General features: G+C 53.0%; 5 protein-coding genes across 5 annotated transcripts in view; 3 read left to right on the top strand and 2 right to left on the bottom strand.

Moving 5' to 3' along the window:
- Positions 1–1,008, bottom strand: part of ENH_00047090 (56 kDa gametocyte antigen, related) — a gene marked incomplete at both ends in the record, with an annotated part of 1,540 nt that extends 532 nt beyond the window's left edge. Inside the window, one exon of the mRNA XM_013585547.1 lies at positions 1–1,008. Coding sequence (XP_013441001.1) covers positions 1–1,008 — 1,008 coding nt within the window.
- Positions 1,009–3,159: 2,151 nt separating this feature from the next.
- On the bottom strand, positions 3,160–4,686 carry ENH_00047080 (hypothetical protein, conserved; the record flags this gene model as incomplete). Its single annotated transcript, XM_013585546.1, has 1 exon — positions 3,160–4,686. The coding sequence occupies one exon, from the start codon at positions 4,684–4,686 to the stop codon at positions 3,160–3,162; it is 1,527 nt and encodes a 508-aa protein (XP_013441000.1).
- A 2,587-nt stretch (positions 4,687–7,273) lies between these two features.
- On the top strand, positions 7,274–10,567 carry ENH_00047070 (ubiquitin carboxyl-terminal hydrolase, putative; the record flags this gene model as incomplete). Its single annotated transcript, XM_013585545.1, has 6 exons — positions 7,274–7,377; positions 7,710–7,950; positions 8,205–8,432; positions 8,565–8,622; positions 8,860–9,401; positions 9,905–10,567. 6 exons carry the CDS (start codon positions 7,274–7,276, stop codon positions 10,565–10,567), a joined length of 1,836 nt encoding a protein of 611 aa, XP_013440999.1.
- A 1,595-nt stretch (positions 10,568–12,162) lies between these two features.
- ENH_00047060 (hypothetical protein, conserved) lies at positions 12,163–13,161 on the top strand (the record flags this gene model as incomplete). The annotated part of the gene is made up of 1 exon (XM_013585544.1): positions 12,163–13,161. The coding sequence occupies one exon, from the start codon at positions 12,163–12,165 to the stop codon at positions 13,159–13,161; it is 999 nt and encodes a 332-aa protein (XP_013440998.1).
- Positions 13,162–13,303: 142 nt separating this feature from the next.
- On the top strand, positions 13,304–19,054 carry ENH_00047050 (hypothetical protein, conserved; the record flags this gene model as incomplete). The annotated part of the gene is made up of 1 exon (XM_013585543.1): positions 13,304–19,054. The coding sequence occupies one exon, from the start codon at positions 13,304–13,306 to the stop codon at positions 19,052–19,054; it is 5,751 nt and encodes a 1,916-aa protein (XP_013440997.1).
- Between the last annotated feature and the right edge of the window lie 534 nt (positions 19,055–19,588).

The raw sequence follows: 19,588 nt of genomic DNA, 5'->3' as shown, positions 1-19,588 counted from the left end.
GGGGGCCGGGGGGGGGCAGTCGGGGCAGGCGGCGGGCCGCAGGCGGCGCCAGTACCAGCTGGAGGAGTAGTAGGGGTAGCTGTAGCTGTAGGCGGGGTAGCTGTAGCTGCTGTAGCTGTACAGCGGGTAGCCGTAGCTGTACGCGGGGTAGCGGTAGCTGCTGTAGCTGTAGTACGGGTAGCTGTAGCTGTAGTAAGGATAGCTGTAGCCGTAGCTGTAGTAAGGATAGCTGTAGCCGTAGCTGTAGTAAGGATAGCCGTAGCTGTAGCCGTAGCGGCCCTTGCGGCCCATGTTGCGGGGCTGTTCGCGGGGGGCGGCGTACTCGGTCTTGGGCATGAAGCGGCTGATGTCTTCCTCAGCCATCCCCGCGGCCCGCAAGTTGTGGTACATTCTGTGGAGGAACTCCTCGGCCGCGCGGCCCGCCAGGGGGGCAGTTTCCTCCTTCTCAACAGCAGTGACTCCGTTCATCCAGGCGCTAGTTTGGACTCCGCGCAGAGAAGCCCACAGCGAGTCCACCACCACGTCTTGCACGCGGACTTCCTTCATGTACTTCCGCGTGGCCCGCGGCAGCGTCTCGGGGTCCATGGCCTCGCTGGTGGCCATCAGCTCGTTGGCTCCGTCGAGGGCCGTGGTCATCCTGTTGGTGATCATGTCCATCATTTCGTTCACGCGGGTGTAGGCGGCCGACTGGTTCTCGTCCCAGTTGAACGCGCGGCTCAGGTACTCCTGGATCTCCTTCACCAGCTGCCGCATCATCGACTCCTGCAGCTGCAGCTGCCGCTGCACCGCCCGCACGAAGTTCTCCAGCCACTGGTCAGGGGCCTCGGGGCTCGGCGAGGGGGTCGTTGTCGTGGTGCTGCTCTCGTCGGGGGCCCCCGGGGCCTCCCCTTCCTGGTAAGTTCCCATCTCCGCGTACGGGTGCACTGTGTTCTCCACAGTGGTGGGCACTGCCATGGACTGGCCCACGGCGAGAGCCACGGCCAGGGCGCAGAGGCTGAGGCGAGTCATTGGCGAGTTCTCGGGCGCGCAGTGTGCGAGTCTTTCGCTTCTTCAACTCCTCTCACGGTCTTCCCAACTCGAGTTACTCCTTTTCTTCTGCCGCCACCTCAGAGGCCCCCGAGCACCCGCTCCACTCGCCAAACAACACCTGCTCGGGGGGATGTACACTCAGCCCCCACGAAGATAGGTCACCGCGAGCGCCAGCAGCCCTCCTCGCGCCCCCGCCGTCTCGTCTCGCCCGCACGCCGGCCTCACGCAGGCCCCAAACAACGAAATAATTCAAAATTCATTCTTAATTTGCATATTTACTCCTCAAAATCCAACCTTTCCGCTTTTCTCCGCAGCGGGGCCTGCACGGACTCCGGAGTTTCCTGCCAGGCAGTGTGCGCCTTCGGCGGGGTGTCGGGGGTGGGGGATTCTCCCCAATTGGAAGATACAAGTCCAAATAAAATGCAGGAATTTGTCTTTTAAAAGCAATTTAGGACCTTTTTGACATTATTTCAAGAAAAGTGCGGCCGGGCGTGGTCTTCATGATTGTGCAGCTTACCCTGAGCAGCCCTGCCCGGTCGTAGGGGACCTAGCCTGTGTGTGCGAAGTTATCTTTTGTTCAACATCCAATTTAAATAAAATCTGTGCCCACTATCCCTTTATGAATTCATACACTTGTGTATAACGCCTATCAGTTGTTTGTGCTTGAAAAAGCGGAACTAAGTCTGCTACCTGAGGGTCCGAAAACACACAAAGAGCTACAAACTAGCGCAGGACTCTTGGCTAACCTGCAAAAAGGATACAGAAAGCTGAGGTAAAGTGCCCTACATCCATTTCCTCAGGTCCTGGGTTGTTCTATGCATTCTTGCCGCCACACTAGCTCACCTAGAGAGTGAATTCTCTATTTTTCTGGAGTTTCACACCCACGCACATGTTCCAGCCTGCAATGCAACGTGCAAGTGGATGAAAATTTTCATGCAAATCACACTTTGCCGTTTGTCAAATTGACTACATCTTCCGTTCTTGCCTTCATCTGGCGACTTTCTCAAGAAGTTGTGGTAGCGGGGGGCCCCGGCCACCTGTAAACCCTTCAAACAGGTCTACGCCCGCAGTTGTAACTGCGTGTGCGGACAGTTATTCCACTGATCATTCTTTCTGAGCTTTTTGTGTTGTTCTTCTGGGCCTGTCATGACTATTGTTTGGCATCTGCAGAGCCATTTGTCCAGAAGGTGGACAGATCGGCGAGCATTATTCCCAAACAATCATTTATCCCAGCCTGCATTGGCACTCTGGGCAAAAAGACACATGAATGCGTCCAGGTCTGTGCACATACGTTCATACAAATCTGCACACATTGCGGACTTGAAAGCATTTCTGGTTTTCTAGTTCTGGAAGCTGGAGGCTGCCAAACTCGGCTAAATAAGCCGGCAGCTCTTATAAAAGCAGCATTTGCGAAGAAGCTCCACTTAATGGCATCAGTCTAAGAGCAAGACTTGAAAATAAAGTTTATCTGCGCAGTGCGCACATGCGCATGCATGCGCATACACTTCAGAGGTAAGTTGAACTCCGCAGGAAACAACTGCAGATCAAAAGCGGGAGTTTGGAAAGCAAATGTTTTGCCAACACTGCTGCTGTAAGCTTTGCAATAGCTAATCTTGGTGACTGGCAAACTTCTAAAAAGTCCTGTTCTAGATCCTGAAACTGCTGCTGCTGCGCAGCAGGAAGTCTAGCGGGCTTCGAGCTCAGATGTGAATTCTGTTGTGTGGCACGAGTCTGCACTTCTTGTTCCAAACCTTTCAAACATTTGCGGAGTCCGAGCTTATCAAATATGAACAGGAAGTAAAATAAGAATAAAGAATTTACAAAAAGTTAAAAGTCGCGGACTTCGCGAGTATTCTTCTAATGGCCACCAGGGAGGCAACTTGCACGCTGCCTGAAGGGGCGCTGCTGAGCGAAGCAAGCCCTTCAATTCGTTGAACGAATTGAATGAATTAAGTGAACGACGGAGCCTTAAAATGCACTAATATCCCTTGGTGCTGCCGCCACTTAGAAGGGCATCCTGCGCAAACAGAAGCAAGAAGGCAAGACATGCAGCAGCTCTCTGTGGCAGCTCGAAGCCAGCAAGAAAAGAAAGGAAGCAAGAGGATAATAGAGCTAAAGAGTGCTTTTGTCTCACTCAAATCCAAAAGGAGGAATGCCCATGGGGGGCTCGAAGAGCTCGGGGGCCTCGAAGGCACTCAGGCCGCGGTAACCGCCAGTGTAGCCCGCGGCGCTGTTGTACTGGCCGCCCGAAGTGCCCATGCGCCCCATGGGCCCCTGCGTGGGGCCCATGGTGCTGCGCTGGCCAGCTGCTGGGTAGGCGGGGTAGGCCTGGCCAGCCATGGGGGTGGTGTAGGGGCCCCCCATGGTGGGGTTGGTGTAGGGGCCCCCCATGGTGGGGTTGCTGTAGGGGGCCCCCATGGTGGGGTTGGTGTAGGGAGTTCCCATGGTGGAGGTGGTGTAGGGGGCCCCCATGGCGGGGTTGGTGTAGGGAGTGCCCATGTAGGGAGTGCCCATGGTGGAGTTGGTGTAGGGAGTGCCCATGGCGGAGTTGGTGTAGGGAGTGCCCATGGTGGGGTTGGTGTTAGAAGTTCCCATCATGGGGGTGGAGTAGGGGGAGGCCATCATGGGGTTGGCGTAGGGAGTTCCCACCATGGGGTTTGCATAGGGAGTTCCCATCATGGCCTCCTCCTGGAGGCCCCGGAAAGCCGTGGGGGGAGTTACGAACTCAGGCTCGGGGGCGCAGTCGGGGCAGCCCGCAGTGCCCAGGCGGCGCCAGTAGAAGCTGGAGTGGCTGGGGGGGCCCCAGAAGCCCCAGGCGGAGCCGTAGAAGGGGGAGCCGTAGCCGCAGCCGGAGTAGGGGCAGCCGTAGCTGTAGAGGGGGTAGCTGTAGCCGCAGCCGTGGCCGTAGCCGCAGCCGTGGCCGTAGCTGTAGCCGTAGCCGCGGCCCTTCTTGCCCATGTTGCGGGGCTCGCTGCTGCTCGGATCCGCCGGAGTCCGCGGCACGTACTTCACTATGTCCTCCTCAGCCACTCCCGCTGCACGCAAGTTGTGGTACATGCGGGCCAGGAACTCCTCAGCGGCTCTGTTGGCCACGGCCAGCACGTCCCGCTCGTCAACAGTGCTCGACACGCCAGTCATCCAGGCGCTGGTCTGGACGCCGCGCAGAGAGGCCCACAGCGCGTCCACGACGATGTCTTGCACGCGCACTTCCTTCATGAAGTTGCGCGTGGCGTCGCGCACGGCCTGCGGCTCCGTTTCCGTGGTGCTGATCTCGTTCGCCTCTTCCCGAGTCACGGCCATGCGCTTCGTGATCATGTCCAGCATGGTGTTCACCCGCGCCAGGGCCGAGGAGTTCGTTTCGTTCCAGCCAAAGGCCTCCGTCAGGTACTCCTGGATGTCCCGCACCAGCTGCCGCATCAAGTCCTCCTGCAGCTGCAGCTGCTTCTGCACGGCGCGGCTGAAGCCCTCGAACCATTGCTGCGGGCTCTCCGGCGCAGCCGTCGAGGTGCTCGTGGGAACGCCAGGGTCCTGGTAAGTCTTCGCCTCGCCGTACTGCTCCATGGGCACTTCCATGGGGGTGGCGGTGGGCATGGCCATGGACTGCCCGCCGGCGAGAGCCACGGCGGCGAGTGCAGCGCAGGCGGCGAGACGAGTCATAGTGGGGTCCAGCTCTGGTCGCGTAACTACTCGAGTAAGAATGCTTCCGCTTAATAAATGCTAAACATTGATTTGTGCTGCACAGGGCAGTGCTCAGCGCGTGCGCCGAAGGCACTTGCTGAACGTGGCTGGCGAGAGGTCTGCAAGATAGGCGCGCGCCGCGCCAGTGGCCCTCAGCGAGCTTTCTGGACGACCTACTGCAACCTGATGTTTTAATATATCTTTTTAATTAGTTTGTTTTCTTTAAATTGTACTTTAATTCGCGTCTTGCGAAGTAAAGCGTAGAAACCCTACAGGTGACCACGGAGCAGCACGCGGGGGTTGGGCGGTCCACATGGTCACCTGCTCCGAGCGCCACTGAAATATAGCAAAAAGGGTGCCCCATGAGGTACAATTTTGACTCTTTCTTATTAACTTTGAATTGGTGGGACTTCTATCTGCTTATTTGCACCCTAGGACACTCGAGAATTTTTTGCAGTGCTCGCAGCTTTCCAGGCTCTTCTATCCACACACATAAAAACAACAAGGAGCTCACCCAAATTTTGAGCTTTGGATATTTAATATGTCTGATTTCAAAGACACAGCATATCAGAAGTTGCCTTAAGGCTGATTTAAAGGTTCCCGAGTCATTGGCTAAACCATATGAGGGATCCTACAGGTTGCTGCCTACTGCTTAGATGGGTTAACCTACGGTGAAAAACGCTACACAGCAGAATCTTTTCGCTTCCAAAAGTGCTTGAATTCCAATTCTTAAAGAAGACCGCTCAACGCAACTCTAACTTGGCTCTACCAGAGAATTGTGCAGAGGCTACTTCAACACGAGCGGATCTGCCTGAGGGAAACGTGCATGAACACTGTAGTATAAACGGCGTATGGAGCCATTCCTAAGTAACAGCTTCACATATTAAGGTTGAATGGCTTTCCAGTACTGCTGTTGCAGTTGATAAGCTCGAGCTTAGTTCCAAGCACAGTCGATGTCTCCCAAAAAAATTGATGTTCAGCCCATCATTGAGCATGGACTTTTGTCTGAGACAGGCACAGATCAGCATAATGCGCTGAGAGGGCGTTCGCGTTTCAGGAAACTATTTCATGTGCCTATTATACTTTTATGAAGTACGCACCAACACAGTTGGGCAACACAATGATATGCGTTCAGTCGCCTATGCTTGCCATCACTTTTTTCAACGTGCATCTTCATTTTCGCCTTTATTAGCGAACTTGCTTGTGCAACTACGGTAGTTGCAGCCTTTCTAGCCCACGTCAACTGTAAAATGTCAGTACAAATCCTCCAGTGAGCCCTCCCACTTCGCAGAAGCACCTCCATAATCCCGTTTACGCGTTGGGTCAACAAGCAGGAATTGCATCCTGCCTTCCTTAGGAACTGTGTAGGCTCTGGCACTCGCAGCTGGTCTTCAGTTCAAGTTATGGGCATTCTCGTAAGCTAAGACAACAATTTTGAAGGAGTCAACTTGCATCTATGGTATCTCTACTGGTATTCACTTCATGTTCTCGGCGTATTCATGAGCTCAGACAGCAATTTTGAAACAGTCAGCTTGCATCTATATCTACTCGTCCACTGTCTATGCGGCGCGTTTCATAGATATGCTGCACAATGTTACTCGTAACTCAGCAATTAGTCTTTGCTAATCGATGCTCCGTGGGAGCCTTCGCACAAAAAAACGCCCTCTGGCTACTGAGGGCTCGGCAGTGAGGACTGAGAGGCTGTCGCTTGCGCTGTTCAGTGCAGTTTACACAGAAAACGATAACCAGCAACACTAGGCGCAGTCCAGCACAAATAATAGGTCTTAAAAGCTTGAAATAGTGCATTTGCAACCAGCAAGCCATAGGCGTCAAGGTGTACGTGCCCAACACTATGAACTATGCACTAGGGTGTGAGCGATAGCGGCAGAAACGACGGAGATACCCAAGCAAATGGTGCAAAATCCAGCCTGGACTTTAAGACTTCAAGATATAATCCTTCTTTCTATGGTATCCTGTCGTTCATGCCGAGCAAAAGATGCGCAGATTCGGTTTGTGCATTGATTACGCCTACATGCGAGTGCCACAAGTGTCGGGCCTGGGCAGCACGCAACAAATCAATTCGGTCCTTTCATTGCAAAGATGGTTTGAGTAGCTGGAGGAAAAATAAATTCGCTGTGATGAACGGATCGGGGGCTATTACATGGTAGAGGCAAACTATTTACATACGACCAATGGCCGTTGGCGGAGCACTTTGTTAAGGCATTCCTCCGAGTTGCAAGGCGAGAGGATGTAAGCAGAAACAAAATAATTTGTGCTTATTTCGAACAAAGTACTGTAAATTCAGTAGACTGTTTAACGCACAGGTATCATTAAGGAAACCCCATGGCTCCTCGCAGCATCCGCTATTTCAGGCTACCGCATGCCATTGGATGGAGGCGGCAGTAGGTTTGCACCCATTTTCTCGGTTTTTTTACACTTAACATCTTTTTTTCATGATTCTTTGACCTTTATACAGGGATTTACTAAGACAGTGCGGATCGGGAGGCCCCTTTTCCCTCCCTCGGCTTCCCCTAGGCGCATATTGCATTCGTTTCCCCCCCAGAAAATGAAGGCCCCAGAGGTGCAGGCAGCAGTTAAGTGGGGTGCTAAGTCCTTCAACGTTCAAGTAGACCCAAATGAGCCGCTGGAAGTCTTCCAAGCTCAACTCTAGTAAGGCCACCACAACCCCCTAAGCATCATGCAGAAAGGTGTAGTGCTGCAGTAGCGCCATTGCCTGCTCCTCTTGAAGCAGCAGACCAAACCTTGAAATAAGTGTGCGGGCTGCTGTACCTCGCGATTGGGTCCATGTTGCTAATGGTAATGAAGTCCGTGGCCGAGTAATGGTGGAGGTATTCGCAGATTTCTTGATTTCAACTCAAGTCAGTGGAGGCCGACGAGAGTTCAGGTCCCAGCGTAGCAGGTTCATAGAGAGCCAGGACACTTGTGTTGATGGCCCGTGCGTGGTGGTTTGCTGCTGCATCTTTGGGGCGCTGCTGCTGCAGCACTCTTACTGGGGTTCCCGTAGAACGCCAGAAGCTCTTGTGCAAAGGCAAGACCATAAAGGCTGATGCGGATCTCCAGGCTTTAGTGTCTTCTGGCTGTCCCAAGATAATGCTAATGGGCACAGCCGAAGAGAAGATGGCCGTGAAGCCGCCGCCAGAAAAAACAGTTTTTGTTGAAGACCTTACGCCGGCGCAGCAGGCGGCGCTGCTGAAGGAAAAGAAAGTAGAGCCCTTGCCGAACGTAAGCCAGGCAGCAGACAGTTTAGGCACCTTTACTTTGTCTTTACACCGAAAAGATGCTTCCAATTTGATTTAATTCCAAGTGAAGACGTGAAAGACTTGCATACTTTTCTTCTGACGAGGGTTTCGACGGTACAAATAACGGAAAGAAGCTCGAAAAGGATCTTTTTTCAATTAAAACGTGAATTCTTGCAGATCTTTTTTGAATTGAAACGCGAATTCTTGCAACTTTGTTGTGCAACGCGGCTGCTTCAGGGCATAGTTAATCTGGGGAACACCTGCTACCTGGCTTCAGTTTTGCAGATGCTGCGTCCCGCCAAGGACTTTTCTGATCTTCTGAAAAATTACATTTCGGGGGGCGCAACAACTGCCCAGTTTGCATCGACAGGCCAGCAGGGAGCTCTTCGTCGGCTTTCGTTGGCTCTCAAGGACTTCTACAACCAGTGGGACCAAACAGTCGAGGCTGTTTCCCCTTTTCTTCTGGTAAAACTAACCTTCAAAACGACGAAATTTCTGTTTTTTCTTCGCATTTATTTCGTTTTCGACTTTGTCTGCGCTGGACGGCTTCTGAATGACACATATGTGCACCTAGGCTGGCATTTGTGGAGTCCTTAGGTGCCAGCACTGCGAGAGGCTTACCCACAGTTCTCTCGACGCTCAACTTCGCAAGCAGGTGCGCGCAGCTAGTGGCACTCCATGAGCTAAGATCTATCTTGTTGGACGCAGATGCAGTGACTTCTAAAGTAACCAAGTGTAATTAAGTGAAGTGTTTCAGAAGCTGTTTAACTCCCGTTTTTGCTTAGTGGGGGGCGGGGCTGCTGGCCGAGGAAGCGTCCTTGAGTAGCTACAGAATTCATATTTAGCATAAGGCAGTGGCTTTAAGTGGAGTGTGGCTGTCGGGCGTGCGCAGGCACAACTGGAGTCCCCATGCAGCAAGACGCTGAGGAATGCCTCAGCTGTTTGATGACAGCGGTGGCGGAGAGTCTGGACTCAGGAGCGGCCGCAGGCTTGTCAAAGTCTTTACCGTACTTGCCCCTGAAGGCTGGCTCGTCGCCCCTTGACTTGCTTTTCGAAGTGCAAGTCGAGGTCACTTCAAGCCGCACCAAGAAGGAAGGCGAGGCGGAGCCGAAACCCACAGTGCAAGTCGAACGGCACCGCAAGCTCACTTGCTTCTTGGGCACCCCCCAGAAGCCAGTGAGCACCATCGAGGAGAGCTTGAAGTTCTCGCTTGGCGACGAAGTCGTGAATGTGGGCAGCAACAGTGCGGGCGCGGCAGGAACAGGGGAAGACACCCTCATCCGCAGCAACAGAGTCAGCAGCCTTGCTCTGTACTTAATCGTGCACTTCATGCGCTTCGAGTGGAAAATGGGCGGCAGCGAATCCGAGAAGGCCAAGATCTGCCGAAGCGTCAAATTCTCACAGACACTTGACATGTTTACTTACTGCACCAAGGTAACAATGGTGATAGGTTCGACAGTGCAGTGACAGACTAATATCCATAAGGCTCCTACGCAATTCCCTCATAGCTCACGGCCTATGGGTTATAAATGCATTTGCTCGTGTTTCAGCTTGACAGTTGCGGTTTTGGGCCAGACATATAGTGTGCAGTTACCTATGGGGGCGCGCAGTGGCAGTTTCTGTACTAAGTACGGCAGCTTCAAGCGCCCAAGTGTTACCGCGTTGCTAAATGGCACATCCCAATATGCTGCAATGTGAAATCTGAGAATTCGTGTGGTTGCCACTTGGCTAAAGGTAAAGCCATGTGTTCTCGACCTGTGAAGTAGGAAACGGGCACTCAACGCCTGCACCTCCATGTTTCATTCTGCTTCTTTTCACGTTTACGGCTTTTTACTCGAGCCTCCCATCGGACCTCATTTCATATCTTACTTAAAAGCAAGCGAGTGGAGATCATCATGGCCAAATTTGAATTCTTGCGTGCTGGTCCTGTGCAACAGGAATTGCAGGATTCCTTCAAAGTAGGCCGGGCGATTGTGGCTCTACGGCGAGAACGCGAGGCATCTTCAGGAGGCGCAGAAAAGGCCACTAATGGGACCGCGCCTGCTGAGTCTGGTGCGCCTGCGGCTGATGGCGCAGCTGCTGCTGCTGCCGCAACTGCAGCACCTGAGGCTGCAGCTGCACCTGCTGCGACGAACGGCAGCGGAGCTGCACACTCGGCAGCACCTGCTGCAGAGGCCACCGAAGCAGAGGCAACAAAGAAAGAAGCCGAACTTCTCCGTCTTGCAGGAAAGCCGTGCCCAACGGGCACATACCAGTTGCTGAGCGTTGTCACCCACCAAGGCCGGTACGCAGACAGTGGACACTACGTGGGGTGGGCGAGAGCAGGCGACGCAGGCACTTTGCAGGGCCCGCCCAGTGCACAACCTGAAGACAAGGAGGAGGAAGAACCCGCAGCGTCATCAGGCCCTGCAGCGAAGCGCAGGAAAAATGTCGACATGTGGCGGAAGTTTGACGACGATAAGGTCTCAGAGGTTCCGTGGGATTCAATTGACCTGGCTGGTGGACGCAGCGACTACCACGTTGCGTATTTGTTGCTAATGAAACATATATTAGTTGTCCCCACCGAAGAGGAGCTGCTAGCTGTGGCAAAACAATTATGAACGACACGATTTTCTGTTCACTGCAAAGACGTAAACTCATATCTTTAAGATCATTAACAACTTGCTACTTTCCCGTTGGTTACCATGGAGCACAGACTGCGCGTGCCACTGTACTGGGCAGTTTCCGAGCGACTTATTGCTTAGCTGCCTCGCAGTGATGAATATATGTGAATACACAAGTGGCCTTATTGCATGGCGCGCCTTGCAGTCACTGTAAAATTAGCTGAACCCTCAACAGCTCTCCTTGTCATCCTAGACCACTTCTTAAGGGCCCATGGCAGTCCCACACACAATCGCTTGGGGGGCGTTACAGTTGCAGAAAACCTGTAGAGGAGAATAGGGAAAGCAATGCGTCACAGTTTGTACAACTGAGATGCGTAGAGGCGAGTGCTATTTAGGTGAGGCTTTGCTTCTCTACACGTTCCAAAGAGAGCTTCCTCACTGCTCTTCAGCAATATTTCTTGTTCACCACAGACTGCATCGGGGTTCTCATGCCAATGGACCCTCGATATTCGGTGCCACTGCCCCCTTTGCCATCTACGCTTGATTTGTTCGATAGATATGGCTTTCTGTGAATCTGAAACTCAAATTCAGGGAAGTATTAGAGTCATCTGTGGGTCACGTACGCGCACGCCTGCCGCGTTGCTTTCATTAAGTTCTGCAGGCGAACCGCTGCAGGAAAAAATACTTATTCGAGCTCAGGATGAGAGGACCACTACTTCCTTTTGAATTTTCATTTCAAATTTACAGAAACAGATGGGGAAAAGGCGAGAAAAGCAGTGGGACAGCGAGGCGCTGTGTGTTATGTCGGCCTAAGTTAGCAGAACGAGTGACCTGTTGAAGAACAAGCGGAATTGCCAAATGTAGATGAATATAAATTCATGAATGGCTCAAAATGGCCACCATGTGCAGTGGGTTTTTTGTAACTCCCACGTAAGATGCTGTCCAATGCTCCCTCCGATTGCTCGGCTGCAGAAACTGCCCTTTTTTGGGGTTCGTGAGGAGACTCGCTAGGAGTCACGCCGCTTAAAAGTTCAATTTTTGCGTGTGTTTCCTGTCGAGCACGAAAAATAATGCCTATTGTCATTTAGAAGGGTCACGAGGCTGACGAAGACAGTACGGCGGCCCCACTGTGTTCGAAAATAACGTGCTCGGGCTTTCCTTTGCTGGCAATGCAATCTTCTTTCATTCGAAAGTGCCTTTCCTTAAGTAATTTTCAATTGAAATAGCTTAATCCTAGTATATTTGTTTTCAAGTATTGTTTTTTTGGACCATTGAGAGGGCCGGTGACACATGGCGCCACGGCTGCTCCCAGGGCGTCTCTTCACTCAAGTCAGCCGTCATGTGTCTCCGTTTTTGCAGTCAGCCATAGGAAAGGCTCGTAAATGTAATGCGACTTTTATTTGAAGGCATTTCCCTTGATACACCTGTGGCCGCGGCAGCGGCAACAGTCTTGGCTGTTTAAGCTTGTTTTGCAGCAACCGGGATGAGAAGGAAGGCCGTCATCGAGCCGTGGCGGCCCAGCGATCCAATATTTGAAATATCCCGGTAGAAAAAATTTATTAAGATATACGTTTTCATGGAGGATACTTTCCATGAGGGCTACAGGTTGGAGAGCCCGAGGGAGGCGCCGTCACCTGGGTCACTTGTATGGTTTTATTTGTTTCGGCTGCGCTGCCCTCTTGCTTTTTTGCCTTTTCAAAGAAAATGTGTACGTGTCCGGACTTTTGGCTGAAGTTTCTGGGGCTCCCCAGCCTCATACATTTCTCAGAGGGGTCTTCGAGCCCTTTACGGGTTTTGGGATGAACAACACTGAGAAAGAGAATGAGCATAGAGCTAGTGAGAGTGCACCCCCTCAAAATCAGTCTGAGGACGCTCCAAATGGGGGAAAGCAGGATTCATTTACTTTACGTAAGGCCGCCTTACGTGCACCAGGGGGCTCATCGAAGCAAAAGCTGCCCCTAGGGACCATTTGGCCTACAGAAGAGAAAGAGGAACTCGAGGAAGAGTTTCTTTTCTTCGCAACTCGCGCACTTCAAGAGCGACCCTCACGCCGCCCACGCGGAGCTTCCGCTACCAGAACTACAACGACTGCAGAGGGACAGACAACAACAGCAGAGGGACAGGCAACAACAGCAGAGGGGCAGACAACAACAGCAGAGGGGCAGGCAACAACAGCAGAAGGGCAAACAACGACAGCAGAAGGGCAAACAACGACACGCAGCAGAGGCCGGCCTACTACGCGGACAACAGGAAGAGCGACGACGACAACGACGAAGACAACGACGAAGACAACGACGAAGACAACGACGGAAACGACGACGAAGACGACGACAAAGACTACCACGTCAACCACCACACTTCCTCCTCTTCAAGGCTGGAAGGAAGTAGAGGAGAGCCCCTTAGAAGCACTAAAGAACGAACCCGACCTCTCAATCCTCAGCAAGGCTCTTGAGTCAAACCCCCTCACTCAGGGAGATTCACTCATCACCCGATTAGCGATCACTTTATTTGCTCCAACGGATGACGTGCTGTCGCAGTTGGCCGTCAAAATGGACGAACTTGCTGAGATGGTGATGGCTGCTCACACTTAGATGCTTGATCAGTGCTTGCAGCTTCTCCAGACAGATAGATCGAAAACCAGGAAGTAGATGCTTTCTGAGCTGCATGTTGTGTTTTTGTGCATGGGTTTTGTGTTGGTAGACTTGGATGCCTCGGAAAGCGTGGGTGGAAGAGATGATTGTGATGACACACCTCGTGGCGCCGAAACTGATCGATCCTCGTGAGATTACAACGGAGGAATCTGTATTCCAGACACGCAGTAATCAGGAGCTGAAAATTTATCGCGCTGGTCCTCCTGACCCTAAGCCGAAAGAGGATGACAAGAAGGAACAAGATGCAAAAACAGAAGACAAGAAAGAAGAGTCAGGAAGCAGCCCGCAACGGAGCCGACCCAAACCTCGCGGTGCATCTCGGTCTGCTGGAGGCGAAGCAGACACCGCTAAAAAAGAAGGACAAGAAGCCAAACCTGGCTCAGACGGGGATGACAAAAAGTCAAGCGATGAACGGGCCACAGGAAGGGGGAATCAAGCAGCAGCGTCTGGTGCGAGGTCCCCTAGAAGCCCGCGGCGGCAAGCCCGAGAAGTCTCCGACGAAGGTAAAAGGGAAGACAGTGAAGGTGACGAAGAAGCAGAAGAAGAAGAAGAAGAATCTAAAAAAAACACTGATGAAAGGAACCAGACGAACCGTCGCAATTCAGAGGAAAGGCGTAGACGCCCAGAGCGGAAGAAAGAAGATGATTCCGAAGAAGACTTTGATGATGATGCCGCGGACGGAGAGGAAGACGAAAATGACGAGAAGAAAGAAAAGAAAGAGGACAACAGTGGACAAAAAGGAAAACGGCAGGCAAGACGTCCTCGAGATGAAGACGATGAAGATGACGCCGAAGATGATGCGTCTGACAGCGACGAGCCACAAGCTCGCAAAGACGAAAGGAGCAACCGAAGGCAAACACGAAATAGTTCTCAGCGAGCGCGGATGACAGAAGAAGTCAGCGATGACGATGAGGACGATGATGAAGACCGCGCACCAAGAAGACGAGAGGAGGCGCGGCGTTCAGAGCGTTCACAAGGCCAGCAGCGTCGAAGCAGCCGCCCCCGTTCGGACTCCGTGAGTGATGACGAAGATGAAGACAATGATGCATCCGCGAAGAAAAAGGAGACACAGCGTTCCACTCGTGCGCGCACTCAGCAAAGTCAACGTAGCCGTTCTCGCCCAGACTATAAGGATGATGATCAAGATGATGATGATGACGATGACACCGCGTCTGAGGACAAAGAGGAGCCACGGCGCTCCACCGGATCGAGAAGTCAACAAGGGCGTAGTAACCGTCCCCGTTCTGATGATAAGAACGATGATAGTGATGATGATGACGATGATGGCAAGGAGGACGATAGGAATTTGGAGGAGAGAAACGAACAGCGGCGTTTCGGGGGCTCACAGGGGCAGCGGGCTCGAAACAGCCGTTCTCGTCATGAAGAAAAAAAAGATGATAACGATGGCCTTGGCGATAATGACGACGACGTTAGCGATGATGACGATGGCGATGGCGATGGCGATGGCGATGATGATAAGACATCACAAGACAGGAATAAAGCTCGACGTTCAGCACGCCAGCAAAAAAGCGTTCGGAGCAACCGTTCGCGTTCAGATGATGATGATGATGATGATGATGATGATGATGATGATGATGATGATGATGATAATGATGATGATGATGATGGTGATGATGATGATGATGATGATGATGATGATGATGATGATGATGATGCAGAAGAAGAAAGAGAGAAGCCGCGGCGCTTCGCGCGCAACCGTTCGCGTTCAGACGATGATGATGATGATGCAGAAGAAGAGAGAGAGGAGCCGCGGCGCATCGCGCGCCCCCAAAGGCCGCCTAGCCGCTCTTCTCGTTCCCGTAAAGTTGAAGAAGGTGATCCTGATAACGCTGACGAAAGTGCTGGAGAAGAGGAAGATGATGATGCGGAAGGCAGTGAAGAAGAGCATGAAGGAGAGGAAGACGATGAAGATGTGGATGAGAATAGTGAAGGAGAGGAAGACGAGGATAATGACAGGGATGAGGAGGAAGAACAGGACGATGAAGATGACGCCGATGAAGAAGAACGAGAAGAAGGCAGCGCTGCAGCCGCACCAAGGAGAAGAAGGCAAAACGACAGGAAGAAAATAGAGTCAGACCCCGAGCCGCACGTAGACACAGAAGAAGAAGACTTTGATGAAAGCGGAGATGAAGAAGACAATGACAGAGAGGATCCCGAAGAGGATATAAGGAGGGATGCAGACTCAGGGAGAGCCCGCAGATCGTCAACGGTAAGCCGTACCACGGCTACCACGACCCGACGCCCTCAGTCATCGCGAGCTCGCACTCCTAGATCAACGACTCAGGATGTCTCTGATGCACGTGGACGGGCGCAAAGGGGGCAAACACAACACGAGGATACTGCCTCAGAAACATCCCAAAGCCGTCGCCGACGTGCAGCACTTACGACAAGTGCTGACGATGGCAATGATAGCGGCGAAGAGTTTATTTATGAAGACGAAACTGAAGATGAGTTTAGTGGTGAAGATGAAGACGAAGATGAAGATGAGGACAAGGATTTTCTGGAGGATACTTTCCAGTCAGATAGTTCCGAATTCAGAACGCTTCCCCCCTTCAGACGCAGTAGCACATCTGCTGTTAGAGAAAATGCCTCTTCATCTAGGGATGGACCCCGCAGAAGGGTCAGAGGTGGTTCTTATACTTCTGAAGAGCCCGCAGGAGATGATGACAGAGCCACTGGCAGCAGAGGCTACTCCGCTGAGAGTGAGCGAAAGCCGCCTCAGAGGGGTTCACGACAGGATGGGCAGCCAAGTGGACGGTTTGGAAGACCAGAGGGAAGCCGCACGGAGGCTACTGGACAAGATGTGACAATTGACCCAAATGAAAATGAAGAGACCGAGGCTCAGATCCGAGGTGGCCTATTACCTCGATATCTGGGGGCAGTAGAAAACGGTACCAGCACGTCAACCACCTCTCCCGCTTATGCACAAAACACCTCACGGAGTTCTAGCAGCGTCAGACCAACTGCTGCTGAAGTATTTAGCAGCACGGAACAAGTGGGGCGTCAGGTCCGCAGTACGCTATCTGAAGCAATCACGACAAGGAAAGCCACAACAATTGCGCACACTTCTTCCTCCAGTCGGAGCAGAGGCTTTTCTTCCAGTGCTGCATCGGGCATTTTGGACTTCACTACTACTGTGCCGCGCTCTGCAGAGCCTGATAACCAGAAGACCCAGGCTCAAACAGGAAGCACTTCCATCACACTAACCAGCACTCGCGACCCAACAAGTAAAAGCATTACCACCAGAGTGCACAGCCCACGAACCTCACGCAGGGAAGGGCCGGCCACAACTCCAACTACTGCCACTGGTGATCACTCCACAAGCATTCACCAGCCCACGAATGACAGTACTACGCGGTCTGGCATGCCTTTGGATTCTCAAAGGCGTTCAAGAGGTACAGAGCCTGCACCCACCGGGACAGAGTCGCATCGTGCAGATGTGCAGCGGTCCAGTTTCATGAATGCACAGGGAAGAAGCGGCGAAATGACAGGCAGGGGCCGCAGCTCCACTGAAGCGCCAGTATCAGGCGTCTCGCCATGGTCGCCGCGTTCAGCAGTGCTACAATTTTCAACACCAGCACCAACCGAAACCACAGCAGATTCCCTCTCGAGACCCGGACACACTTCCAAACGGCAAGAAACCAATAGTGAGGATGGCGCAGAAGGTGACCGTGGGGACAGTGGCAGCGCACGTACGACGGCTAGTCGCACACCCAGGGCTTCGCAAGGAGGAATTTCAGGCTCATCTACGAGAGCACCACGGAGCAGCACTACACTGACAACATCGCGGCCAAGCCGATCTAGAAGCACAGCTGAGGCTGACAGTGAGGATGAAGCAGAAGATGACCGTGGAAGCAGTGGCAGCGCGCGTACAACAGCAAGCCGCACACCAAGGGGATCGCAAGCTGAAAGTCCCAGCTCATCTACACGAACCCCAAGAGGCGGCACAACACTGACAACACCGCGGCCAAGCCGATCTAGAAGTACAGCAGAAAGTGACAGTGAGGATGAAGCGGAAGACGACCCTGGGAACAATGGCAGCGCACGTACAACAGCAAGTCGCTCACCAAGGGGCTCGCAAGGAGGAATTTCAAGTTCATCTACGAGACCAGCACGGGGCGGCACTACACTCACAACATCGCGGCCAAGCCGATCTAGAAGCACAACAGAAAACGATAGTGAGGATGAAGCAGATGACGACAGTGGGAGCCGTGGCGGCGCACGTACAACAGCAAGTCGCTCACCAAGAGGATCGCAAGCTGAAAGATCCAGCACATCGTCGAGAGCTCCGAGGGGCGGCACTACATTGACAACACCGCGGCCAAGCCGATCAAGAAGCACAGCAGAAAGCGATAGTGAGGATGAAGCCGAAGATGATAGTGGCAGCGCACGTACAACAGCAAGTCGCTCACCAAGGGGATCTCAGGCAGGAAGACCCAGCTCATCGTCACGAGCTCCCAGGGGCGGCACTACACTCACAACATCGCGGCCAAGCCGATCTAGAACAGCAGAAAGCGATAGTGAGGATGAAGCAGAAGACGAGCGTGGCAGTGCACGTACAACAGCTAGTCGCTCACCAAGAGGATCGCAGGGAGGAAGATCCAGCACACCATCGCGAGCCCCAAGGGGCAGCACTACACTCACAACATCGCGGCCAAGCCGATCTAGAAGCACAGCCGAGGCTGACAGTGAGGATGAAGCAGAAGACGAGCGTGGCAGCGCACGTACAACAGCTAGTCGCTCACCAAGAGGATCGCAGGGAGGAAGATCCAGCACATCATCACGAGCGCCACGAAGCGGCACCACACTCACAACACCGCGGCCAAGCCGATCTAGAAGCACAGCAGAAAGTGACGATGAGGCAGAAGACGAGAGTGGCAGCGCACGTACAACAGCAAGTCGCACACCAAGGGGATCGCAGGGAGGAAGATCCAGCTCTTCATCGCGAGCTCCGAGGGGCGGCACTACACTCACAACATCGCGGCCAAGCCGCTCTCGAAGCACAGCCGAGGCTGACAGTGAGGATGAAGCAGATGACGATCGTGGGAGCCGTGGCAGCGCACGTACAACAGCTAGTCGCCCACCAAGGGGATCGCAGGCTGAAAGATCCAGCTCATCATCGCGAGCTCCGAGGGGCGGCACTACGCTGACAACACCGCGGCCACCTCGCACGACCACTAAAAAAGGGGATGGTGCTTCGGAGGAAGACGAAGAGGAGGGTGCTGAGACAACGCGCACCACAAGTGCCCGCGCACAAAGGAGTCGTGGCTCCAGCACAGCTCAATCCCGCGGTAGAGGAAGCCCCAAAGTCAGGGCGTCCTCTACAGATGAGGAGGAGGACAAGGACGATAGCGGTACTGCGGCGGAGAGAAGCACGAGACCTGCGCCTGACAGATCGTCGAGGAGCACAAGAGCTGGCAGGCAGACAACGGGGTCCGGTGGTGGAGGTGGTGGCTCAACAGAAGCAAAGAAACGGACAACTCGGAGGTCTCCTCCCGGCGGGGGTAGGGGAGGGGGTCCTGCTAGAGAGAAAGATGGCGGGGGACCCGCGAAAGCTGGCAAAGTAATCGTAAACGGGACTCGAGATATGCGTCAACTCCGTGTTGTAGTGAACGGCTTTGAGTCGAAAGTCGTCGAGGTTGTTAAAGCCAAACGTGGTTTCATCTACAAGATTGACAACATGCTGCCCTTCAGATGGAATCCTGGTCCCACCATTGTCAACTTCTTTCGGGAAACACCAGAATATGTCAAGCTTAACTACTTCCTACAAAAGCTTCCTCTCAAGCTACGTGATCAGGCAAGCTGCCTTTAGCCTCAAACGCGTGTACACGCAATAGCACGTATGGCTTAAGCAGCACTGCACGCGGCTTATACTCCTAGACACTTCCACACATTTCTGCTTGACGCAGCGTATGCTGTTACGCAGGTGTATTTGCACCTAACCTATTTTATACCTGTAGCTAAAGGCGTGTCAAGCTTGCTGACGCGATGGGAGATACTGCAAATGCACTAAACTTAGTGTGGGTATAAACTCGATGGCACATCCATTTGTGACAATGGGCCTAGCTCGTTCTGTTATATTCTTTCTGAATTGTATTGTTCCCGATGACCCCCCAATATCACTGCAATTTTGCTCAAGTGCGGCTGCAGATGGAGCGCGCTGGGCCAGTGACGATTTTTGTGGTCCGCGATAACGGCTGGGTGTTTCCCAACGGCCAGACGGTGCCGAAGTGCGTCTTTGACGCTCTTGGAAAGCCTGGAAATGAGCACATAATTCAAGGGATCTTCCAGTGGTTTGCTCTTCCCGGTAAGTTGCTTGCATTTGCTCTGAACAAATTGCATCCCG

Source organism: Eimeria necatrix, genomic scaffold, assembly GCF_000499385.1.
Source record: "Eimeria necatrix Houghton genomic scaffold, Enh_scaff35, whole genome shotgun sequence".
NCBI lineage: Eukaryota > Apicomplexa > Conoidasida > Eucoccidiorida > Eimeriidae > Eimeria > Eimeria necatrix.
The sequence above is the reverse complement of the archived record's forward strand: the minus strand, read 5'-3'. Positions and strand labels throughout refer to the sequence as shown.